The sequence below is a fragment of the Ranitomeya imitator genome, chromosome 4, assembly GCF_032444005.1.
Source record: "Ranitomeya imitator isolate aRanImi1 chromosome 4, aRanImi1.pri, whole genome shotgun sequence".
In the NCBI taxonomy this organism is placed as follows: domain Eukaryota; kingdom Metazoa; phylum Chordata; class Amphibia; order Anura; family Dendrobatidae; genus Ranitomeya; species Ranitomeya imitator.
The window spans coordinates 349,752,428-349,780,076 of NC_091285.1; the positions used below are offsets into that span (position 1 = coordinate 349,752,428).

The window sequence follows — 27,649 nt, forward strand, 5'->3', positions numbered from 1 at the left end:
AATAATTCTGCACAGTACTAGTTACCTGCACAAACAGATATCCTCCTATGATAGCCAAATCTAAAAAAAAACACTCCAACTTCCAAAAATATGAAGCTTTGATATTTATGAGTCTTCTGGGTTGATTGAGAACAGTTGTTGATCAATAATAAAAATAATCCTCCAAAATGCATCTTGCCTAATAAATCTGCACACAGTGTAGGAAGGAATTTGCAAATAGAGTTAATTTTGTAATCCTTATGGAGCCAAGCGTATACATGAAAAAAGGCAAGATGAACCACTACGAGACTATCTTGGGGGGCTGGTTGGACTGTCCCGGATTGGCCTCCGCAGATCTGGTCAAAAATAGGATATTAGGGTTATAAAAGAGTGTACAACATTGTAATACATGGATAACGATTGTAGAAGCGTGACGGGGGGAGGTTGGGGAAGGTTTTCTTGTTATGGGAGGGGGAGGGATGTGTTTGGTGTATTTACATTTATTAAAAAATGGGGAAAGTATTATCATTTGTACTCTAATGCATTAATGCATGCTTATGTATGTAGTGTTATCCTCACTGCTTTCATCAATAAAAAGTATTTGATTTAAAAAAAAAAGTTCACGGACATTGCACCTTTAACCTCCTCAACTTTTGTAAATCCATTTCATGTTACTTCATTTAGCAATTAGAAACTTCAGGCTTCATAACTTTTCTAAAGTTCTGTGATAATTCCAGTTTTCATCATGGACAAAAATAGATCCAATGCATAAGTGTTTTAATAATTTTAATATAATAAAAAAATTATATATCGCATTACATAAGTATATATCTTCTAAAATTGCAGATATAATTTAAATCAACAAAATACCTGTTACCATGCTTACAAAAGAAAGGGCTAATTACAATATTTGTCTTTGAACAGTACGTCATAGAAATAGACAAAATATTTATGCATATATTATGCAAATAAAAGTACATTACAAAGCAGTTACAAGGTTGACACAAGAAGATAGAATAGTTTCCATCATTTAAAGGCAATTCACAATCATTTTGAGGAACTGGGTGTGTGTTTAAGGCCATTAGTTCTAGAATAATGTATTGTATTTGACACAAAGTAGCACAAAACGGTGTAATATGCTGTAAAAACTGTACATGCAAAAACATTGTACTATTTTATATGAACAAGCATATATAGGTATTTGGGTAATTTAGTAAACATAGTTTGTGTATAGAGGTACACACGTGCATTTCTCACACATTTCTCCAACACTTCTGCACTCTAAAGTCCTGCATTAGCATTACTCATGTAGAGCAATGGAAGACAGGTTCCTCACCATATTACATTTTCATACAATTCCATCTGACCATTCACTATGGCATTAATGTGATTAGGTGCTAACAATAAATCCCAATATGTTGAGTTCTCACTGTTGACATACAGATTAAGACACCATGCACCTTAATAAAACAATACAAAACAAAATCACCAAGGAAAAAAGGAAACAGTCATTGAGGCAAGTAGATACTTGTTTTCACTTGTCATTGACCACATTAATCTAACAATATAGTTTTTATTAGATTATGCTTTTAGATGACAAATTGTTTAGTTTTTTTCTGGATTCCCACATTTATGTTTTCTATGTCGGATGACTTAAGCTACATTTCATCAGGTGAGTGGTGATAATAAATACCAGACTTTGGGAATCTTCCTTTAAAAGAGATGTGTATAAGCTTGTCCTTGACTCTTGGTTTGTGTAAAAGATCCTTAAAGGGATATTGCTTTTTGTGGCTATACTTATTGCCAGGTAGAAGACATTGGATTTTCTACAATTTCAAACTTTTTTTTTTGTTTAAGAATAGATACAAAAGTACTGAAAGTTAAAAATTAGTAACATGTAAACATTGACACCAAGGGATTGCATTCCCACGTAAGTAGATCTCAGTCAGGGAGAACAATAATGTTTGGATTAAAAGTGTGATTTGTGCTTCCCCCAACAGTTCCAATAAAAATGAATGATCACAAAAATAAGACTCAGATAGGAAACAGTTTTTTTTTCCTGACTAGTATTAAAATCTGTTTTCTCTTGCACTCGTATTTACAGTTTTGGTCTGTAAACAGAAATTTCTAGATCCGAAAAGCCGATGCTTTTCAAATACACAAGCAGGTCAGTGAAAAGTTCAGTTTTAGTGCACCTTACTTGAAAGCTGTCCAGGCAGCTTGAAAGATATCACAAGTTGGAAGAACTGTACTTTTGTCAGATCTGAGTCTGTAATAGGTGCCCAATTGGTGTGTATGGTGGTGGAGCTGGAAATGGCTTGAATCCTCTAGATCTCATGTACAAGAGAAACTGGTCAGGGATTTCGGCCAAGACATCCTTGGCAAGTCGTGCCATGCTCAGTACATGGTTTCCAGTTCTATCAATGTAGTCACGGAAAGGTACAAACTGCATAAGAAAAGCAAAAAGCCCAACATCAAAAACTAATAGTGCTCTCTAGGTAAATTATTTGCTTTGAATGCTACATTGCTACTAAACATTAAATAAGGCAAATTTGGCTAACAAGGTGACAAAGCTACTCAGAGAATTTTTAATTGTTTGCGTCTTCTGGTCTATTATGGCTTCATATTTGGTTTGGATAAATTGTGACCTGACCAAACTCAAAGCTGTCCATTACCTTCTCCAATGTACTATTTGTGAGGAAACAATGCTTTCTGTTGTAATGGAGATATAAAACCTAATGTACTAAGTAAGACATTGGGATATTTCATAAACACTCTCTTAGGCACAGCAGAGAAAACTATTAGGGTATGTGCACACGATGCAGATTTAGTGCAGAACTGCAGCAGATTTTTCTGCAGCAGAAACGCTGCAGAACTGCACTGTGACAGTACAATGTAAATCAATGTGAAAAAAAAAGCTGTGCACATGGTGCAGAAAAATCTGCGCAGAAACGCTGCAGATTTCAAAGAAGTGCATGTCACTTCTTTTGTGCAGTTCTGCAGTGTTTCTGCACCCCTCCATAATAGAAATCCATTGGTAAAAAAAAACATAAAAAAAGCATCAAAAACGCATCAAAAACCGCACAAAAAACGCACCTGCGGATTCTGCCAGGAGATGCAGATTAAGTGCAGATTTTATGCAGAAAATTCTGCACCAAATCTGCATCGTGTGCACACAGCCTTATAGTCTGAATATTTTTAGAGCAAAAATACACAGAAGTGGTTTATTCCCAAATGTACACTACCCCCTAAATAAAACCTGTAGTTGCATACCTCTTTGGGTATTTCATATTGCAGTCCTACCAATCTACAGTGACTGTAAGCAGGGCGGATATCGGATAACACTTCAGCACAAAGGACAATTGGCAGGAGTGCACAAAGCAAATGTTCTGTGTATTTAGCTAATATTAAACTATTGTATATTGTTTACCTGTACAATGTCCCTTTCTGCAAACCGTCCTCTTGATGAAACTCGTACTTCATCACCATCCAATTCTACCATTGCTTTCAAATGAAAAGGTAATGGATATTATTTCATGCATCAGACTACAATTCAATCATAAATTAATTAGTTTACAAACTTTGTCATGTACACATTAATTGATCTAATTAAAACCTTATGAAGTGGCAACTGACACAGGGTTTAGCTACAGTCTAACTGTTCAGAAAGTCATACTGGCATTTTGTGGTGATATCACTTCTATATGCATAAACATGGGAGATTTGGTTTCAGATTTGGATATTATGATGTAATGTGTAAAATGTGTAAGCGACGAGTGTCACAATTGCTACTGAAATGACAAATTTCCAGGTATGCCGGCAGAGAAATGTATTTTCTACTCTGCTTATACAAAGAAAAAAAAAATAAATGAAAAAGTAAATATAATTAATTTGTTAAAAGTTTCATCATATAAATATTGTTAAAAATGGTGAACAATCCATTTTGGCAGAAAAAAAAATCATATTAATGTAGGGCTGACAATACATAGCATACAACAGTGTCCTTTTGAATTCATCTTTCTACAGCATAAAAGCTTCTTTGTATTCAATCTACATAAAGCATTTTCCAGACTGAATAAGAGAAAAGACAAAAACAAAAACCACATTTCTGTGTATTGGCTTTTTTCATTACATATTGATTGTTTCAGGCAGTAAGTTTGGGGCTGGAATTTTACTGTTATCTGTTGGTTGCACATTTATTTTCCAGTGAATTCTACATTTGTATATGGACTCTGGTGAGTAAGCATGCTCTAGTCAGTTCAGACTTTTTTTAAGACGTAATTGTGAGGTTCAACTGTTTCATATCACAAAGCTCTTAAAATAAACTGCTCATTTACTTGACTTGTAAAACTAGAAGCTATTGTGTTATGTACAACTTAACAAAGAAAGCAAACAAATCACATAAAATAAGGTTTACAGATGCATTACGAGAGTTCTTTTTGGTCACAGGCAGACCAAAATGTTACAGTATACAAAAAAAATACTTACTTCTAATTGAAAGAGAAGTATAATTTCAGATATTAATTTTAACTGACATTTCACATGGGAAAACAGAAAATCCTTAGGTAATACATGTATAAATCAATATTTTGTAATTCTAATAAAATATGAAGTGAGAGATTTGATACTAGAAGAGGAAAAGTCCTTCAATATGTAATGAACTATACAGCACAGACTGAGCTATACAACTTACCATCAAATTCTGCAGGTCCCACTCCAACAATAATAATGGACATTGAAAGCTTGGAAGCCTTTAAAGAAAATAATAACATAGGACTATGAAGAACATATTGTAACAAGATCTGTTTTCAATAAACAGGAGCTGCTGGTAGGAAATGTAACAGTTAAAAAAGAAGCTAACACTGTGGTTAATGATATTGATAGTCCCTCTATTTTGAAAGAGAAAATCAGAAACACAGAGGTATCAATAGCTGAGTTTCTAATGTTACCAAAATAATTACAAATTATATCCCTGAGCTAGATCAAGATAAAAAACAACTCAATACAGTTTTTCACAGACCGGTTAACTTTGTTGTGAAAAGGTGCCTATATTATTAAATATCCTATTTCCTACTTTATTTAATTGTGACAATAAAGCCATGTATTTGGCAGGGCTGTGGAGTCGGAGCCCATTTTGGTGGGCTCGGAGTCCGTATACAATGGACTGACTCCGAATCCTAAAATATATAATAAATTGGGTACTGTAGTAAAATGCAGTTTGTGGGGAATATTTTTTAATAAGAATTTGGGAAAGTTACGAAATGTCCTATAAATGTCTGTCCTATTCCTGATCTAAGGTCTAGACTTTTAGCTGAGATGAATCTGTCCTTCAGTTTATGTTCATGATAAGTAGTGAAGCTCCTCCTCTACAGATAAGGGGAAAAAATAAATACACAGGGAAGGAAAGCCTACATTCATCTCAGAATGTCTGGAGTGAACAGGAAAGCAGGATTAAAGAAGGTAAGTACTTCCTAAAGCATATCTAAACTTTCAATAAACTGTGCATAAATCAATAGTCCAGTATATGTTGTCTCTGTTTGCTTGATGTTTTAGTTTGTTTTTCCTTTTAGCTCATGTTTGGAGAAATTAGCTGCTCTGATGACTTATATACACTATACATAGAATGTAAGGGGAAAAATGTTTTCTAACATCTCAAATTCGGAAATACATTAACAGGATCAATGAGGACATATATATTTGTGTGTGTTCTGGAATGTGATTCAGCACAAACATGCTGTTGGGGCTAGCGGAACGCACCAAGTAAATAGATGAAGTTATTGGTGCGTTCGCAGCCCGGGGTTCACGGTGCAGGAGGAACCTGCTGCTAGCAAATGGCACTATATGACGGTATAAGCAAACTCTGTTACTTCACAGAGTCGCCGACAAAAGAAACCACTGTGCCCTGTTATAAGGAAGATGGGGGTGGCGGTAGCATGGGGGGTGGGGTTAGAATAGTTAATAATTTAAGAAAGAATAGAGGTACAGAGAGGAACATCAAGTGCATGTATACTAATGCTAGAAGCCTTGCCAACAAAATGGACAAATTAGAATTAATGTTGTTGGAGCATAATTATGACATGGTGGGGATATCTGAAACATGGCTGGATGAGAGCCATGACTGGGCTGTTAACTTGCAGAGTTATAGTCTGTTCAGAAATGACCGAATGGATAGGCGAGGGGGAAGGGTGTGTCTATATGTAAAATCGTCCTTAAAACCCATCCGGCATGATAATATAGGTGAATCTAATGAAAATGTAGAATCCCTGAGGGTGGAGATAAGGGGAGGGGGAAAAATAATAAATTACTGATAAGGGTTTGTTATAAATCTCCAAAAATAATGGAAGCAATGGAGAATATCCTCGTAAAGCAAATAGATGAAGCTGCGACTCAAGGGGAAGTCATTATTATGGGGGACTTCAACTACCCTGAAATAGATTGGGGAACAGACACCTGCAGTTCCAGCAAAGGTAATCGGTTTTTGACAACTATGAGAGACAATTACCTTTCACAACTGGTTCAGGACCCAACAAGAAGGGGGGCACTGCTAGACCTAATATTAACCAATAGGCCAGGCCGCATATCAAATATAAGGGTTGGGGTTCACTTGGGGAATAGTGATCACAAAATAGTAAGTTTTCATGTATCCTTTAATAAGATGTGTAGTAGAGGGGTTACAAGGACACTAAACTTCAGGAGGGCAAATTTCCAACGGATGAGAGAGGATCTTGGTGCAATTAACTGGGACGATATCTTGAGACATAAAAATACACAAAGATAATTAGCATCCTGGATAGGACCTGTGCACAGTATATACCGTATCGGAATAAACCTACTAGAAATAGGAGGAAACCATTATGGCTAAATAGAGTTGTAAGGGGCGCAATAAGTGACAAAAAGAAAGCATTTAGAGTATTAAAGGAAGTAGGTAGTGATGAGGCATTAAATAAATACAAAAAATAAATAAATTCTGTAAAAAGCAAATCAAGGCAGCAAAGATTGAGACAGAGAGACTCATTGCCAGAGAGAGTAAAAATAATCCCAAAATATTCTTTAACTACGTAAATAGTAAGAAACTAAAAAATGATAGTGTTGGCCCCCTTAACCTTCGTCAGGCTGCATAATTTTACAACGTTAACAGGCTGAGGGGTACAATTGTACCTTCATTTATATTTTATTGAAATTTGGCCAATATATTCTGGACCAACACTGCAGAGATGTCACGAAATTTCAGCCCTCTACGTCTTTACGAAAAAAATTGCAATTTTAAAATGGAATCGTTACAATTGTACCTACTCAGCCGGACGAAGGTTAAAAATAGTCTGGGTGAAATGGTGGATGAGGATGAGGAAAAAGCTAATATGAAGAAGAAAATCCCATGGCAGACAAAATGACTAGTGATAAAAATTCCCCATTAAGTGTCACCTGTTTAACCCAGCAGTACGTCGGCGTCTAAAAATCGCTAAAATTAACAAATCTCCAGGCCCGGATAGGATACACCTCCGAGTACAGCAGGAATTAAGTACAGTCATTGATAGACCATTATTTTTAATCTTTAAAGACTCCATAATAACAGGGTCTGTACCACAGGACTGGCGTATAGCAAATGTGGTGCCAATATTCAAAAAGAGGACAAAAACTGAACTCGGTAATTATAGGCCAGTAAGCTTAACCTCTACTGTGGGTAAAATCCTGGGGGGCATTCTAAGGGATGCTATACTGGAGTATCTGAAGAGGAATAACTTCATGACCCAGTATCAGCACGGGTTTACTAGGGACCGTTCATGTCAGACTAATCTGATCAGCTTCTATGAAGAGGTAAGTTCCGGACTGGACCAAGGGAACCCAGTGGACGTAGTGTATATGGACTTTTCAAAAGCTTTTGATACAGTGCCACACAAAAGGTTGATACATAAAATGAGATAATGGGGAGAGGGGAAAATATGTGTAAGTGGGTTGAGAGCTGGCTCAGGGATAGGAAACAAAGGGTGGTTATTAATGGAGCACACTCGGACTGGGTAGCGGTTAGCAGTGGGGTACCACAGGGGTCAGTATTGGGCCCTCTTCTTTTTAACATATTTATTAATGACCATGTAGGGGCAATCAGAGCAGAATTTCAATATTTGCAGATGACACTAAACTCTGCAGGGTAATCAATACAGAGGAGGACAATTTTATATTACAGGATGATTTATGTAAACTAGAAGCTTGGGTTGATAAATGGCAAATTAGCTTTAATGGGGATAAATGTAAGGTCATGCACTTGGGTAGAAGTAATAAGATGTATAAATATGTGCTTAATTCTAAAACTCTGTATGAAAAAGACCTGGGTGTATGGGTGGATGACAAACTCATGTTCAGTGGCCAGTGTCAGGCAGCTGCTACAATGGCAAATAAAATTATGGGATGCATTAGAAGAGGCATAGATGCACATGAGGAGAACATAATTTTACCTCTATACAAGTTACTAGTTCGACCACACGTCGAATACTGTGCACAGTTCTGATCTCCGGTGTATAAGAAAGACATAGCCGAACTAGAGCGGGTGCAGAGAAGAGTGACCAAGGTTATTAGAGGACTGGGGGGGTCTGCAATACCAAAATAGGTTACTACACTTGGGGCTATTTAGTTTGGAAAAACAAAGACTAAGAGGTGATCTTATTTTAATGTATAAATATATGAGGGGACAGTACAAGGACCTTTCTGATGATCTTTTTAATCATAGACCTGAGACAGGGACAAGGGGGCATCCTCTACGTCTGGAGGAAAGAAGGTTTAAGCATAATATCAGACGCAGGTTCTTTACTGTAAGAGCAGTGAGACTATGGAACGCTCTGCCGTATGATGTTGTAATGAGTGATTCATTACTTAAATTTAAGAGGGGATTGGATACCGTTCTTGAAAAGAATAATGTTGCAGGGTATATATACTAGATTCCTTGATAGGGCGTTGATCCAGGGAACTAGTCTGATTGCCGTATGTGGAGTCGGGAAGGAATTTTTTTCCCCAAAGTGGAGCTTACTATTTGTCACATGGTTTTTTTTTGCCTTCCTCTGGATCAACATGTTAGGGCATGTTAGGTTAGGCTATGGGTTGAACTAGACGGACATAAAGTCTTCCTTCAACCTTAATAACTATGTTACTGTTAGACTCACAGGAGTACACAGCTAGATGCTGAGCTGATAGCAGTGGTCTTGAACACACATGAACGCCTCACCGGAGGTGCCGGTATTCTAGGGCTTATTTTAGCCGGGTCCCTAAATACATACGCACAAGACCACACTACATAGATTGATACTAGCACATGGCCGTGCGGTCATGCGAACCTGTTATAGCTGCAGCAACTACAGGACCTTCCCAGAAGGACCAATGGGAGGCTGCCACAGAACTTGAGCAACTTCAGGTCCTTCCTAGAGGACCAATGGGAGTTGCTGCAGTACCTGAGCATGTAACCCTTGATCTCCAATGAGAGATCTTACCCTGAGCATCCTCAGAAGGGGAAAAGTAGGACTTAGTCCCAAAGACGTCTGCTCGCCGCTGACCAGTACTGGCTACAATGGCAGAAGCTGGAGAGGCAGCAGTAACCCTTTGCAAAGTGTCAGACTGAGCGAGAGGCTGGGACCGACGCCTCCGCTGAGCAGGCTCCACTGCAGCAGGAGAAGAATTGGAGACTGCAGCGGAGATGGCTCGAGATTCCCCCTGTGCAGAGGCGGGAACTCAACCCCTAACATTACCCCCCTCCTAGGACCCCCCTCCTTGGACCGAAGGCAGCAGTGAGCTGCGGAGCCTGAATGTGCTCAGCAGGTTCCCAGGACCTGTCCTCAGGACCATAACCCTTCCAGTCCACCAAATATTTTTTGCCACGTACCACCTTGCACCCCAAAATAGCGTTCACCTCGTAATCGTCCAAAGATGAACCCGATGTCCTGGAAGATGATTCGGAAAACCGGGACATGTATATGGGCTTCAAGAGGGACACATGAAAGGTTTCGGTGATACCCAGGCGTGGTGGAAGGGCCAGACAGTAGACCACAGGGTTAATCTGTTTGAGGACCTTGAAGGGACCCAAGTAGCGAGGTGCAAACTTAGTGGACTCAACTTGCAACCTGATGTTATGGGCGGAGAGCTACACTAAGTCACCAGGAGCAAAGGTCGGAGCGGGGCGCCGATGTGCATCAGCGGAGGACCTCATTCTCTCCTTGGAGGCCCGAATGGCATCCTGAGTGCGGTCCCAAATGTCCCGTGCCTCCACAGCCGTGTCTGCCACCCTGGAGTCGGTGGAAGACATGGGCATAGGCACAGGAATCTGCGGATGCTGACCATAGTTAAGGAGGAATGGGGTCTGTCCAGTGGAGTCAGCTACGGCATTGTTCAGCGCAAACTCCGCCCATGATAGCAAGGATGCCCAGTCATCCTGCCTGGCTGAGACAAAATTTTGCAGATATGTGGCCAAGGTCTGATTGGCCCTCTCTACCAACCCATTCGTCTCGGGATGATATGCAGAAGAGAGATTCAACTCAATGCTGAGAAGACGACAAAGCTCTCAGAACCGAGATGCAAACTGGGGACCTCGGCCACTTACAATTTTGTCCGGCATACCGTGTAGGCGGAAGATGTATTTTATAAACAACGCTGCCAAGGCCCGTGCAGAAGGTAGCCGTGGAAGCGGCACGAAGTGCACCATATTAGAAAAATGGTCGGTGATAACCCAAATGATGGTGCAGCCACGAAACTTGGGTAAGCCCACCCCATCCCGACCATCTCCCAGGGCCTGTCTGCCACCGGCAAGGGATAAAGTAAACCAGCTGGCCGTTGTCGAGGAGACTTATTTTTGGTGCAGGAGACACACACTCAAATATAATCACCGACATCATGGACCATATGTGGCCACCAGTAGGTACTCAACAGCAGCTCAGATGTCCTCTTTGTCCCAAAATGTCTACCCACCCTGGACGAATGAGCCCAAGAGAGAAGCTCGGGTCACAAATTAGTAGGTACAAAAGTCTTGCCCGGAGGCACTGACTCTAGTGAAACCGGAGCTATGGTTCTCAGGCTCTCAGGAGGGACAATAAGCCGAGGCTCCCCTTCCTCCTCCTCAGAAGACACAACGGAGCGAGACAGAGCGTCAGCACGAATGTTCTTCTCCCCAGAGAAATAATGGAGGGTGAGAAGAACAAGGACTATCTGGCCTGACGAGAATTTAGCCGCTGGGCTATTTCTAAGTACACCAAATTTTTGTGGTCAGTGGAGACTAGGAAGGGAAAGCGAGCCCCCTCCAAAAGAGGTCTCCACTCCGAGACGGCCAACATCATTGCTAGCAACTCCCTGTCCCCGCTGGTGTGAAGGTCTTGGAGAAGAAGCAAGGATGCTTCCGACCTTGACCATCCTTTTGGAAGAGGACTGCTCCAGCACCAATGGATGAGGCATCCACCTCCAATATAAACGGCTTATCAACATCGGGACGATGTAGGATGGGAGCGCTAGCAAAATGAGACTTAATAGAAGTGAAAGCCTTGGAGACCTCTTCAGATCACAATTTGGGATTTGCTCCCTTCTTGGTGAGGGCTACCAAGGGAGCTACCAAAGTTGAGAAGTGGGGAATGAACTGGCGATAGTAATTAATTAACCCCATAAAGCGCTGCACCGCTTTAAGAGAATGGGGTTCTTGCCAGTCCATCACAGTTTGGCAGGATCCATAGCCAATCCCTGGGCGGAGATGATATAGCCCAAGAAAGGTAAAGACTCCTGCTCAAACATACATTTCTCCAACTTTGCATAGAGGGAATTTGCCCGTAAGAGGTCGAAGACTCTGCAAACATCTTTCCGGTGGGAGTCAATATCTGGAGAGAATATGAGAATATCATCCAGATAGACTACGACCGAGGTGGAGAGCATATCCCGGAAGATATCATTAACACAGTCTTGGAAAACGCATTACAGAGCCCGAAGGGCATCACCAGATATTCATAGTGCCCATCCCTGGTATTAAAAGCCGTCTTCCATTCGTCCCCCTCATGAATGCGAATCAGGTTATAAGCACCCTGCAGATCTAACTTGGTAAATACCCTTGCTCCCCGTAGCCTATCAAAGAGCTCAGAAATCAGGGGCAACGGGTACTTATTCTTAACGGTGATGGTGTTAAGACCCCTGTAATATATGCATGGATGTAATTCTACGTTCTTCTTCTGCACGACGAAGAACCCCGCCCATGCAGGTGACACTGACTTCCTAATGAACCCTCTTGCCAAATTCTCCCGGATGTATTGGGACATAGCCTTCATTTCCGGGAGAGAGAGGTGATAGACCCATCCCCGAGGAGGTTCTGCTCCAGGCATGAGATCAATAGGACAGTCACAGGGGCGGTGAGGCAGAAGGGTCTCTGCAGCCTTTTTGGAGAACACGTCTGCATAGGACCAATAGCACTTGGGAAGGGAAGTAAGATTTGCGGGTATCTCTGTAGTGAACCTGAACGCACTCCCTCATACATCTGCCCTTACATGATTCACTCCAACCCAATATCCTCCTAGAGTTCCACTCAATATGTGGGGAGTGGAAATGGAGCCAAGGCATTCCCAGCAGAATCTCATCTATTCCCTCGGGAAAGACAAGAAGGGAAATAATCTCCTGATGGGAAGGGGGCATGGATAATGTGAAAGGGATAGTTTGATGTGTGATTTGTGAGGGAAGTGTCGACCTATTCACTACTCGAACAGTCACCGGTTTTACAGCATCACCAGAGGTATTGCGTGGCGGTGAGCAAAGGCAGAGGACATGAAATTCCCCTCTGTTCCTAAGTCCACACAAAGCTCGACTGTTAGAGTGGATGAGCCTACAGTGATTGTCCCTTTAAAGGACAGCTTGGAGAAAAATGCCGCTGTGTCTAGTGAACCTCCTCCAATGGTTACTATACGCGATAGTTTTCCCGACCGCTGTGGACATTTATTAGCATAATGTCCTAACCGTTGGCAACTATTACAAACCATGGGTACTCGAGCGGCCCGGGACTTAGAAACCTCCTTGGCCTCATGGGAGTCGGACGTCTGAACAAAAGATTCTAGAGGTCTGGCGAAGATAGGAGCCAGCCGGAACCTCTGCCTACAGTGGGTCCGCTCTAACCTCTGCTCGTTAAAACAGAGGTCGATGCAGGTAGATATTGTAATGAGCTCCTCCAGTGTGGTGGGAATCTTCCTGGTGGCCAAGGTGTCCTTCACATGGTCAGCCAGTCCTTTCCAGGACACCAGAATAAGGACTTTATCCGGCCACTCCAGCTCTGAGACCAGAGTCCGGAACTGGATGGCGAACTAGCTGACCATGGACAAACCCTGTGTTATTGCCAACAGTTGGAGCGCCGTATCGTGGGTGACACAATGTCCTAGAAAGACCTGTTACAGAGAGTCCAGGAAGAGAGGAGCACAGTGTCAGACTGAGCGAGACGCTGGGACCGATGCCTCCACTGAGAAGGCTCCACTGCGGCAGGAGAAGAATGGGAGACCACAGCGGAGACGGCTCGAGATTACCCCTGTGCAGAGGTGGGAACTCAACCCCTAACACATGCTCCCTTCCTCCTTCCCTCTTCATAGACTGTGAAGAAATATGATATGAAGCGTTTAGTGAGCTGTACTCTGCTGAGACAAGCCTTGACATTGAAAGTTCAGAGTAAAGCTAATTAACAACACATTTTACAAAATCTATACTTATCATCTGTCCTATTGATTTACACAAAGATTCTTTTATTTCGATCCCAAATTATACAGTGCATGATTCCCTATTCTTGCAAGATTTACAGTATACTTTATTTTTTTTACAGGACAAAATTAGTTTGAGAGCAAATTTACATAATTACAAAATGTCTAAGAAGCATCTTATGAAGTCAGCTGTATTTGAGCGTTTCACAATGACTCAAGATAACAAACATTTTGTGTGTCAGTGTATAAGTGACCCAGATGAAAACAAATGCTGTGATGCCAAAATCCGTGCATACTCAGGCAGTGGTAAAATGCTCCTTCAAGAGCTTCCAATCTAAAAAGACATTTACAACGCTGCCACCCAGAAGTTTACAAAGCTGTGACTGAAAAAGATCACAGCATCACCAAGAAAGCAGAGATCAGCACTTCCCGACAGGTAAAGGAGAAAAGAGCACCTCAAACGTCAGTTACAAGATATTTTGTAAGTGACAAAGTTACTGTAACAATGACAGCAGATGTGTTTAAAAGACAGCTCATTGAGCTTGTTGTAAAGGACTGTGTACCATTATCATTATTTGCACGACCAGCTTTTATAGCTCTTAATGGAGAAATGGCTTGCAAACATGGTGTTTCTCTGGAAAGAGAAAGTATTAGATCATTAGTGATTGGAGAAGCCCTTAACCAAAAGGAATATCTTAAAAAGACTCTCAAGAGACGCTTTGTATTTCTTAAAATGGATGCCTGCACACGTCACAGAGTGAACTATTTTGTTATCAACGTTCGATATGTTTTTGACAACAAAAAAATTGTTACTAAGACACTGGCAGTAAAAGATACTAAAGCTCATCACAGCAGCCAGTTTCTCCAGACCTTAGTGGAAAAAGTTCTGCAAGATTATGAACGGAAAAAATAACAGGTTCCTGCTACTGTAACTGATAATGCTTCAAACATGATACGTATAATTAAACTGATGAATGAGAATAATGAAGGTGAACAGCAGCTAGAAGAACATTTCACATTCAGTATGTTGGAGATGGAAGGCATCAGTCCTATTCTCATAACAGAGGAACAAACAGATATAATCATAGAATGGTAGAGTTAGAAGGGACCTCCTGGGTCATCTGGTCCAGCCCCCTGCTCAAAGCAGGATTCACTAAATCATCCCAGACATATGTCTGTCCAGCCTCTGCTTGAAGACTTCCATTGAAGGAGAACTCACCACCTCTCATGGCACCCTGATCCACTCATTGATCACCCTAACTGTCAAAACGTTTTTTTCTAATATCTAATCTGTGTCTCCTCCCATTCAGTTTCATCCAATTGCTTCTAGTCTTTCCTTGTGCAAATGAGAATAAAGATGATCCTTCTACAATGTGACAGCCCTTGACATATTTGTAGACAGCTATTACGTCTCCTCTCTGTCTTCTTTTTTGCAAGCTAAACATTCCCAGATCCTGTAACCGTTCCTCATAGGACATGGTTTGCAGACCAGTTACCATTCTGGTCGCTCGTCTCTGAACTTGCTCCAGTTTGTTGATGTCTTTTTTAAAATGTGGTGCCCAAAATTGGACACAGTATTCCAGGTGTGGTCTGACCAAAGTGGTGTAGAATCCTTAAGGTCCATTCACATGCACTAAGTAGTTGCAGCAGACGATCTGCAGCTAATTTATAGCAGAAAATTCACTAAAATTGACATCTAGTGATGCGTGTTTGATGCGACAACCTTGTCCTCTGGCTGTGATTGACAATGGCTGGATACCTGCAAATCATGGTTGGTGGACAAGGTTACCACTCTACTTATGAACATGGCAGACCACTGTATCTTAAAAGCAGGACTTCCACTTTGTAGCTGAACAGAGAATTAGACTGCAACTAAACAAGTGAGGCATAGTTGGAATCAGTAGACCTCATCCTACATTATACTATCCTCAAAGTTTCCCTCTAAGGCAAAAAAAATCATAGTATTCCATTTCAGCACTTTGTAATATATAATTTTTCACATTTGTGCAACATAAACTTTGCAATAATTCTACATCATGGAAATGTTAAATTCTTACCATAGTCATGTAGAAGGAACTGCTGCTATATGCCATCAATATTGATCCCCTGGAACTCCTGGGGAATAACAAGTTGATCAAGGGTTCGGGTCAACTTTGGAATATTGCCAAATTGCCTTGATAATCAAATTGTTCTCTTCAGTGATGCTTTCTTTAGGAGAAGTGCTACAACATTAGAATGGGCTCCGGAAATGACTTCTGTGAGAATCTGTTGTTGTGTCTCTTGTGTTGTCCTTGCCCTGGTGACCGCCCCATTGACAAGTCTGATTGCTTCAGGTCTTGCTGCTTGTCCTGTGTGGTTGTGGGGATTGGTTACTTTCACCACATGCTTCACTGGTTCAAACCCGTCCCTTGCAAGTCGACTGTTTTTCACACACCCAGATGGAAAGGACATCATCAGCTGTTTGTTTGGAAAATACGTAAATGTGATTCTCGTAGACCAACTTCTTCCCACGTTTGGATAGAATTGAATTCATATTTGTAGAAAGTGAATTGCTGTGGAAGCTGATTTTTTTGTGCTAGTTCACCTCTCTCTTTGTAGAGATTTTAGATACTGCTACATTCTGATGTAAAGATGGAATAAGAGCTAGTCTAATGTAACTTGCAGGACACCTGACATGAAAATTGTTACATCTGCAACAAAACTTGCAAACAAGCAGGTCAGTGAGGTCTGACCAAAGAGGAGTAGAGGACAATAATGATTTCACGTGATCTAGACTGTATTTGCCTTTTTTGCTATTACTACAGAAGAACAGCAAAATAATTCTTTACAATTAGATCTTGTTGAAGCTGCTTCACACCTCTTTCCTATTCAACACATGCGCTGTGTTGTGCACACGCTGCAGCTGGCAATAAGAGATAGTCTGCAAGAGGAACATGCTGCAACTCTGAATAGCAAAGTGAGGAAATTGGCTATTGCTGCCAGAACCTCTAAAATTGATACCATCTTTAAGAGATGTGCTGGAAAAAGGCCAATTGTGGATCAAGCCACTTGGTGGGGCAGCATCTTTTTAATGATTGAGCGATTGTTTGAGCTGAAACCCTTCCTTGTAGATATGGCAAACCCTCAGGTAACACTACATGAAGGTCAATGGACACAGATTTAACTCCTGACATTTTTATAAAGGAGTGGAAGAACTTGTTGCTTTGCCTGTCCCAAAGAGGAGGTTTAATCGCAGATGGCATTGCTGCTTCAATGGAATGGAGAGAGACACTGCTATTCGAAAATAAAATTCTTCTGGCAGCTGTTTATGTGGACGCGAGTCATCGCATATTGCTGGTAGATCAACAGCTTAGTAAAGAAAAAGAAGCTTTGATTGAGGTAGCAGTTAGGATGAGTGGGCAACAGGACAGCCAAGAGCAAGAGGACTCGGGTCCTGCCAGTGCTGTTGCTGCCGTTCATTCATCTTCATCAGATGAGAAGTTTGATTTCGACAAGTATTTGAACGACATAGAGCAGGCAAAGCGTTGCTGCAGGGAAAAAGATTCTACTCCCATAGAAAACAGATTGACGATATTTTAGCAAATTTCTTCACTTACTCTCAAAGAAGTATAAGAGTTCAGTCGTTCATCAAAACTGACTGTGCATGAGGCAATTCCTTTATACCCTGAAATTGTTAGAGATGTTGCCCATGTGGTTATTGCTTTGCCACCAACCCAAGTTAGTGTAAAGAGGTTGTTCTCTAGCCTTAAAATAATTAGGCTAGATTTGAGGTTATCTATAAAGGAGGATCTGATGGAGACAATACTATTTCTCAGAACAAATTCATAGACTGCACAAATGCTATTCAGTACGTTTTTGTTGAAAACTGTTTTTTCCCCCCACTTTCTGCAGAGTGTATAATAAATTGTAAATATGCAAAGTTTTTTTATTCTAAAGTTGTATTCCAATAAATATATTTTATGTTTTATCTAAATGACTTGATTATTGTATCATAATAAAGATTAAAAGCCTGATGTTACCATTTTACTACAGTAAATTTATCACTTAAACTTAAACATGAGCCATGTATGAGGGAGTCAGAGTTGGTATAATGGGAATTGAGGAGTCGGAGGTTTGGCTTAATTGTAAAACGATATCTGAGGTTTATCTGATAACATGTACTAATTGCAACATACAACACGTAGGTTGCACCACAGGAGTTCTTAATCTGAGGCTCCGTAAGCTTACATTAAAAGAAGTAGCTCTGCCCCACACAAGTCACTATGCGAGCCGGCAAAGAAAAGGAGCACTCACGTTGGACCAAAACATGGCTGAAAACCTGAGAACACCGTGATCAGTAAGTCTAATAATACATTTACATGTAATTACATAAGCAATTAGGACAGTTAATTATGAAATATGAAGAAGGATCTATATATCTTGGACCTAAACTGGTTAATTTTCCACACCGGTTAATAGTATAGTTTTGTTAAACCAATGAAATGTAAAAACTAGTGAAACAAACACCAGAATGTTTTATTTTTAACAGATTACCGAACAGCACTTATTGAGACCAGTTCAGATAAGGGGCATTTTGCATGTTGAAAAATAACCAGGACTTCCAAGTTTTCAAAAGAATATCTATAGTCTGCCCCAACCGGAAACTTCTTCCAGCCTGCAAATATGGTTGACTTTGTTGATCCACATATTACCACTAGTGACGCGCAGACGTGCTTGGATAAGGTGTTATCTGAGCATGCTCGGGTACTAACCGAGTGTCTTCGGCGTGCTCAAAAATGTTTGACTTGCCGCGCCTGCATATCTCGTGGCTGTTCAACAAACTAAAAGGCAATCCCTGCATGTGTTGCGGCTGTTGAACAGCCGCAAGACATGCAGTCATGGGACTCGAACATTATATTTGAGCACGCCGAAGACACTCGGTTAGCATACGAGTATGCTCTGATAACACCTTACCAAGAACGTTCACTCATCACTAATTACTACAGATTATAATGTTTATAAGGTAAGCTATTCTCTTGCACTTGCATAAAATGAATGTTTGTTTTCCCCCAGCAGACTTTATTCCCTACCAGTAGAAGTTTGAAAGACTTAGCACTCAGCTCAGGCGTGTTAAAACAAATTTTCAAAATATATAGTCTAGCATAGGAATTAAAATTTTCTTGCGTAATTTCCAAAAATGAATACAATTCAAAGTGTAGACATCCAAAACAGTGACAAACATAGCTTACATGTTTTGACTGTATGCTGCACTTTTAAGAGTGAAGTTGCCTGGGGTTTCAGAATGCAGAGCTGGTAAGAAGAGATGCAAAGGACCGTATAGGAATGAGCAAGCAGCAGAAGTGGCCAGAAAGGAGAGTTTGAGTTTTTTTAATCCTTTTGCGAGCCACTCTATGGTTCAGCAAAATTGCGACCAGCTAGCTGCCATTTTGCTCTATTTGCGTAGATCAAAATAAAAAAATCCACATTCTGAAGAATAAGGGTTTTTGCAAAATTTGAGTAAAATTGAATTCCACTACTAAATTTGCCCAAATTCTCTACATTCTCTACAGACAATGTTACATTGTCCTCTTATAAGATGCATTAGAATGTATAAATTGCTTCAGTTCTTCTTACTCAAGTGCCATTAATTTATAATCTATATACGAGAAGCCATCCCAAATTACTGTGATGTGTGTGATATGTGATGAAGCAGAGTGGTATTAATAACATTTTAGTTAAAGGCACACCATTCTAACATAAATCCCATGGGAAATAAGGACATTCAAATACTCAGACTCTCAGAAACTCTAAAAGTTGGCCACTTATATATTTGTGACACAAATTACACACTGTTAGCCAAGTACTATGTAATTTTCCTGCAGCCATTGATTCAGTTTACAAATAAATTAAATCTAGTTTACAAACACAAATAAATATAATGTATAGGTTGCAAAGTATATAGCATTGGCTACATGAAACCTAAATACCTACACTTCTTAGTCTTATACAAGTTATAGGCATCAGCCCCCTTAATTCCCAACATATTCATGCTGGAAACAATCCTGTTTCATCAGAACAACTATTTTTAAACATGTAACCATAAATACTTCAGCGTGCTCTTCCTTACAGCTAGTATGTAACATCTGCTAGTTTTGGAACATAATTTAGACTGCCTAAAGCAAAGTATTGACCGAAAAACACATGTACCAAAAAAATAATGTTTAATGGTTTGGCCTATACACTGAGTGAGTACGTCAAAGGTGTGTAGAGTGAAAATATCAAGGTGGATGGGTTTATATTTAGGGAACATGGGTGACCTTCTGCATGTTACCAGAATTAACTGTGACATATTGTTTTGTCCAGTTTGTTAATGAATAATATGTGTTTATTAATATGTACCATGGCTACAATTGCTAAAGAATAATTCCATTCAAGATTCAGTAAGAGCTTTCATACAAAGAATTAGCAAGGGAACAAAGACTAATGGAAATGCTAGAACATTACAAGAGTAAAAACACAATGATGAAAAGTATACAAGAGCACTCAATCTCACAGGTTCCTGAATGGATGCTTATTGACACAACCCTAGTTTATTACCCAAGGCCACAAGACAATCTGCTTTGACCACTACTACTTCTCATTACAGTCTCTGATCGACTATACTGCATCCCTCGAAAAGTAACATGTTTTTTTAAATTATTTACATTTTTATATATGCTTGCTGTGTTGTTAAAAAGAAGCATATACCAGTATTTTTCATATTGCTTATTGTATTTACCACATATTTTATTTTGCGGACTATAAGCCGCACTCCAAATTTTGAGGAGGAAAATAATTTTTTTCGCTCCTGCCTGCACCAACAAAATTTTCTTGAAGCCCCCTGCTGGGACACCCCTCCTCATCCCACCTACGGAAAATCAATGTGCAAAGCAGGGACTCCGCTCCTGCCTCGCATCAACGATGCCCCCTCCTCCCTGCCCAGAGCCCGCAGCATCGTCCCACTCCTGCCACCACCGGCTTCTTGCAGTGGAGACCCTGCCTCCTGTAACCCCATTCGACTGCCTTCCCCCTCTACCCTGATAAGTTACATTCATACTATAAGATACCCTTTTTCCTCTGGATTTAATTTTTTTTTTATATAAAATCGAAGGAATTACTGAAAATAAATGATTGATGTATACTATACTGATGACTTTAGGTACAAAATTGATTTTCTAGGCCTTCCTGCTACACAAACAGCCTTAAAAGCAACAGGTCAATCTTATGACGTGAACCAATAAGATAAACATTTAAGGACCTGGACATTTTTCATATTTGCACTTAGTTTTTTTCCTCCCCTTCTTCCAAGAGCAATAACTATTTTTATTTTTACATCAACATAGCCATATGAGGATTTTTTTTAATTGTGGGAAGAGTTCTAGTCTTTAATGACACCACTGAATTACTCTATAATGTACTGAAAAAATAGAAAAAAAAATCCAAGTAGGACGAAATGGTGACAAAAATTGCAATTTCGGCATTGTCTTTGGGCTTCATTTTACAGCGTTTATTGTAAAGTGAAAATGATCTGGTAATATGATTCTCCATGGAAGTATGATTATGACAATAATAAACTTGTAAATGGGCTTTTTTTTCTCCATATTTTTGTAGTTAAAAAATTAAGAAAATTTTGCCATTTTCTGAGACCTGTAACTTTTTATTTTTCCATGTAAGGAGATGGCTGAGAGCTTGTTTTTTCTGTGGTGAACTGTACATTTTATTTTAAGATGGCAGCCACAGATGCTTTCAGTAGGTCCTGAGTTGCCATGGCAAACCATTACCTCTCACGCCATTTAGCTGCCAAAGCCAGTGATTGGCAGTGGCGAGATTTAATAGTTAACAGTGACTGGAGTTTTGCTGTCGCCATCGCTATTACAGGCAGGTGTCGGCTATGTACCATAACTCATGAGTTCGATAAGCGGTTAAGCATAACAGTTAAAATACCCTGTAGTCAAATTATGTTGCATACAATAACCCAGTGTGAAGTTAAAGGTGTTGTCTGGCCTTAGGCTACAAGTTTGCAGACTTGTGAAGCCATACATTGCGCTCACTGCGAACTGTGAGGATTCTCCACTGCTCAAGCTGATTTGCATACATGTCACATGCCGCCTAGATAGGGGCAGCCTTGCTCAATGCAAGTGTATTGAGCGAGGACAGACACAATTTAGTCGGAATGTGGCTGGAATTATGCAAATCCCATACATGCGGTCACATGACAAACTGCTCCCGCCACCGGAGAATCCTCACAGTGTATAGTGCACGTGATATAAGGATTCACAAGTCTTCAGTCACATAGAGTGACTGCAGACTTGTAGTCTAAGGTTGGACAACCCCTTTAATAAGTAATGAACCTATATATTCACAATGAAACATATTTTAACATTATTATTACATTTTAATTACCCAATTGATTGCAAAATTGAATACTGAATATATTTTTTTACATTAAGTGTCTAAATGTCTGCAAAATGCTATGGTATATATAATGTACTATATTAGGATTATTCATTTTAATAGGAAGAAAATAAAACGCATTCTTACTAAGAGTGTGTAAAAAATTCACTTACATTGACTATGGCCTCCTTTGTCTGTGCCATATCAGAGATAACACCATCTGTAATAATCAGCAAAACAAAATACTGGGAGCCGTCTTTTATTGAGGCAGCATATCTAAAGCAAAGAATAAAAATTGCAACTATTAGCCTCCGGAAGCAGACAAAAATTCAAACAAAATCATTTAGACTTGTTAATAATAATAATATAGGTTAAGAGTAAATGTAACCCTTTATTTAGAAACTAGATGGAGGCTCGATGCTATCGCATCGGAAGGGCGGTAATGTCACGATGGGGGCAGGTATGCGGCGCTGTTGTTGCCTAATAGCATCCTGTGATGATCTAGTGACTTTTGCATCAGGGGACTCATGTGCTTGACGCCTACGCTTATATGCATTGTTTTTGTCCCAGCGATGCTGTTGCTCTTCAAAAGTCTCATTTGCCCTTTGTTGTCTTCGACGTTGTGCCTTTGCTGCTTTCCTTTCATGGTCATTGGTGTACTTTTTATGAGGAGCCATGTTGGTGTTGATATTTTCTTTTTAAAGCAGTTTTCCCATGAACAAAAGTTCATTTTAAAAATTGTCTGTGTCTGACCGTGTATTGAACATACCACAGCTCCTGGGCAGGGAAGGACGCAAAAGACAATACTGACATTACAGCAGGAGATCACAAAGGATACATTTTGTGAGTTAAAATATTTAAAAAGAGAACAGTCAGTGAAATATTTTACATCACAAAATGAATCCACTGTGATCCCCTGCTGTAATGTCAGTATTGTCTTTTGCTTCCTCCTCTCTCCAGATGATGTGGTATGCTCCGTACACGGTCAGACACACTCACCCCTGTGTCTGATCGTGTACAGAACATACCACAGCTCCTGGGCAGGGGAGAAAGCAAAAGACAATACTGACATTACAGCAGGAGATCGCAGAGGATACATTTTGTGAGGTAAATTATTTTTTTAAAAACAATCAGTGAAATATTTTACCTCACAAAATGAATCCACTGTGATCCCCTGCTGTAATGTCAGTATTGTCTTATGCTTCCTCCCCTGCCCAGGAGATGTGGTATGCGACGTACATGGTCAGACACAGTAAATTTTTAAAATTAACCTTCGTTTGTGGGAAAACCCCTTTAATGTGTACGGCTTCCTCTGCCTGTAGACATGTTGTGCATCTGCTGTCAGGATCAGCCAAATGATTCACTGCACCTGCGTGTAATTCGGGCAGGCACATTAAATAAGATCGCCGCCATCTTTGTGCAGATAGATAGCGGGCGGTCACATTAAAACTGCGCATGCACTCCTCCTGTACAAAGATGGCGGAAGTCAGTGAATCATTCAGCTGATCCCGGTGGCGGCGTGTTTGCGTCAGTGTCCTGCTGGTGGTACCCCTCAAGAGGCTGCGTGAGTGTGTGAGAGTGTGTGTGTGAGAGTGTGTGAGAGTGTGTGTGTGAGAGTGTGTGTGAGAGTGTGTGTGAGAGTGTGTGTGAGAGTGTGTGTGAGAGTGTGTGTGAGAGTGTGTGTGTGGTGCATATGGCGTATAGAGTGTGTGTGTGTGTGTGTGTGTGTGTGTGTGTGTGTGTGTGTGTGTGTGGTGTGACGATGTTCCGCTGGTGGTACCACGCAATAGGTTGGTACCAGCAGCAGTTTCCATATTGAGACACTTATCACTTGGGTGTCCCAATATGGTGATTGGTGAACTTCCTCCGCTTGGAATTCTGGGATACGGTGACATCTGGACAGAACAGGAAATGAAAACATTACAAGTAGTGTTGAGCGATACCTTCCGATATTCGGAAATATCGGAATCGGATTGTGTCGGCCGATATCCTAAAAATATCGGATATCGCTGATACCAATACCGGAAACCAATGCAAGTCAATGGGACACAAATGTCAGAATAAAAATAAGCCATTTCTTTCCTTGTACATCCTGTTCCGGAGGGGGGAAGAGTGTGGGCGGTGCGTGGGCAGAAACTGCGTGTCTGTGTGGGACCGTGGGGGGTCTGTGTGGACCTGCCGGGGGTCTGTACGGGCCTCTCTTGGCGGTCTGTGCGGCCTGCTGGGGGTCTGTGCGGCCTGCCAGGGGTATGTACGGGCCTCTCGGGGGTCTGTGCGGCCTGCCAGGGGTCTGTACGGGCCTCTCGGGGGTCTGTGCGGCCTGCCGGGGGTCTTTGTGCTTGCGTGCAGGCATCAGCCGATGGGACTACAAGTCCCATCGGGCTATGCCTGCTACAATGGCAGTCCCCTAGACAGCATTTTGCGTTTTTAATATTGTTTTTTTATTGTCTGTTGTCATTTGTGGCTTTAATAAAAATATTGTTCTTTTAATATAGTATGTGGGATCTCTTCTTTGTCCCTAACATTTGACAATATGGGATTTGGTTTTTGCATTTTGATGAAGTGCCCTCAAAATATTCGTAAGACATAAGTTGATTTGATACATACTACATACATACAACATACATACTACATACAATACATTCATACATTACATACAATACATACATACAGACATACAGTACATATAACAGAGTACATACTCACCATCACTTGTCACTTTGTTCCCCGAAGCCAGTGTCATCTGTAAAAAATATTAAAATAACAAACAGCCAATATACTCCCTGATCCGGAGAAATCCACGAGTGTCCCACGACGATCTCCCGTGGAGAACGGCAGCATCAGCTGATGCGACTGCTCTCTAGGGGCTCCAGGAACACAATGACGGGAGGAAGGTATCCTTCTGCACTGTATTCCTCCACCCCTGTAAAAAAAATAGTCCCTAGTCTCACTTTTGGCAATTGCTGTGTGAGAAATTTTCCCAAGCAGCAATTGCCATAAAGTGAGACTTTGAATTCTAGTAACCTCTCAGTGATGCACTGCAGGAGCCATTATCTCCTGTCAGTGTGTTACTGAAGGTCCTATAGAGCAGTGACATCACAGTGAGATCGTCGTGGGACACTCGTTATTAATTGGACTATGGCGGACAGGTAGTATACGGTTTATTGTTTTACGTATTTTGCAGGCGCTGAAGTATGGTAAGTATGGTTAAATGAAGAATATTAAAATACTTTTTTCCTAATGTGTGTGTTTTATTAACCCTTTACTAGTATTGGATTAATAATGGATAGGCGGCTTATTGATGCCTCTCCATTATTAACCTGGCTAAATGTCACCTTACAATAGCAAGGTGACATTAACCCCTTATTACCCCATATCCCACCGCTACACGGGAGTGGGAAGAGAGGGGCTAAGTGCCGGAATTGGCGAATCTTACAGATGTGCCATTTCTGGTGCAGCTGTGGACTGGTATTTGTAGACGGGGGGGGGGGGGGGGGCACAATATCCATGGCCCCTCGCTAGGCTATGAATATCAGGCCGCAGCTGTCTGCGTAGCCTTTCTGGCTATAAAATATGCAGGCTGATATTTATGGCAGGCTATAAATATTGTCCCCCGGCCGTCGGCTTTCCCCCTCTGGCGCAGAAAATTGCGCGGGAGCCCACGCCGTTTTTTTCTTTTCTTTTTTTAAATTAAATGCTCATTAAGGCCTCTTTCACGCTTGCATCGGTACAAGTCCGTCGCTATGCATCGGGCTGACGTATCGACGCACGTTGTGAAATTTGTGCCTGATATGGGCAGCGGATGCAGTTTTTCAATGCATCCGCTGCCCATTCTGAAGTCCGGGGAGGAGAAGGCAGAGTTTCGGCCAAGCATGCGTGGTAGAAGATGGCGGACACGACAATAAAAAAAGTTCACTTGAATGTTTTTTCGTGCCGACGGTCCGCAAAAACACGACGGACGCGACGTGTGGCTATCCGTCGCGATCCGTCGCTAATACAAGTCTATGGGTAAAAAACGCATCCTGCGAGTACATTCGCAGGATCTATTTTTTCCGCCGGAGCCATTGTTTTCTCATAGTTGTATTAGCGCCGGATTGCGCCTGATGGCCACACGTTTCATCCGTTTTTTGCCAGATCTGTCGCTGTGCGTTTTTTCGCCGGACAGAAAAACCGTTCCTCTGTATATGTTTTCCGTCCGGCAGAAACAGCTTTTTTGACGGATCCGGCATCACCACATAACACTATCAGCCCAACGTGACCCTAAACCAGGAACTAAACTAGTATTCAACCATACAAGTGAAAAGAAGGAACATACTGTAAGTGCGCTGTCATGGGTTCTGAAAAATCCCATTACTCGTAAGTAATTTTGTCTTTATCTATCACCCATGACTTCTGGGAGATAGACCGGGTCTGATTGTAAAATTACTTTCTCCTCCAGAATATGTTTAACCCCTATCTGACCTCGAACGGGATAGTACGTCCGAGGTCAGATCCCCTGCTTTGATGCAGGGCTCCGCGGTGAGCCTGCACCAAAGCCGAGACATGTCAGCTGTTTTGAACAGCTGACATGTGCCCGTAATAGGCGCGGGCAGAATCGCGATCTGCCCGCACCTATTAACTAGTTAAATGCCGCTGTCAAACGCAGACAGCGGCATTTAACTACCGCATCCGGCCGGGCGGCCGGAAATGACGTCACATGATCGGGGGTCGGCGATGCGTCTCCATTGTAACCATAGAGGTCCTTGAGACCTCTATGGTTACTGATCGCCGGTGGCTGTGAGTGCCACCCTGTGGTCGGCGCTCACAGCACACCTGCATTTCTGCTACATAGCAGCGATCAGTAGATTGATGCTATGTAGCAGAGGCGATCGAGTTGTGCCTGCTTCTAGCCTCCCATGGAGGCTATTGAAGCATGGCAAAAGTGAAAAAAAAAAAGTTGAAACAAATGTTAAAAAAATAAAAAAAATATAAAAGTTTAAATCACCCCCCTTTCGCCCCAATCAAAATAAATCCATAAAAAAATATCAAATCTACACATATTTGGTATTGCCACGCTCAGAATCGCCCGATCTATCAATTAAAAAAAAGCATTAACCTGATCACTAAACAGCGTAGCGGGAAAAAAATTCGAATCGCCAGAATTACGTTTTTTTGGTCGCCGCGACATTGCATTAAAATGCAATAACAGGCGATCAAAAGAACGTATCTGCACCGAAATGCTATCATTAAAAACGTCATCTCGGCACGCAAAAAATAAGCCCTCAACCGACCCCAGATCACGAAAAATGGAGAAGCTACGAGTATCAGAAAATGGCGCAATTTTTTTTTTTTTTTTTTTTTTTAGCAAAGTTTGGAATTTTTTTCACCACTTAGATAAAAAATAACCTAGTCATGTTAGGTGTCTATGAACTCGTAATGACCTGGAGAATCATAATGGCAGGTCAGTTTTAGCATTTAGTGAACCTAGCAAAAAGGCCAAACAAAAAACAAGTGTGGGACTGCACTTTTTTTTGCAATTTCACCGCACTTGGAATTTTTTTCCCGTTTTCTAGTACACGACATGCTAAAACCAATTA

The 27,649-nt window shown here is 41.0% G+C and overlaps 1 protein-coding gene across 2 annotated transcripts in view; it reads right to left on the reverse strand.

Annotated features, from left to right (window-relative positions):
• Positions 1-748: 748 nt before the first annotated feature.
• Positions 749-27,649, reverse strand: part of CPNE8 (copine 8) — a 545,271-nt gene continuing 518,370 nt past the window's right edge. For both annotated transcript variants that reach the window (XM_069764995.1, XM_069764997.1), the window contains exons 17-20: positions 22,247-22,349; positions 4,673-4,730; positions 3,410-3,483; positions 749-2,425 (exon numbers count right to left, since the gene is read on the reverse strand). In XM_069764995.1, coding sequence (XP_069621096.1) covers positions 2,237-2,425; positions 3,410-3,483; positions 4,673-4,730; positions 22,247-22,349 — 424 coding nt within the window. In that variant the 3' untranslated portion in view covers positions 749-2,236. The remainder of the gene's footprint in view (positions 2,426-3,409; positions 3,484-4,672; positions 4,731-22,246; positions 22,350-27,649) is intronic.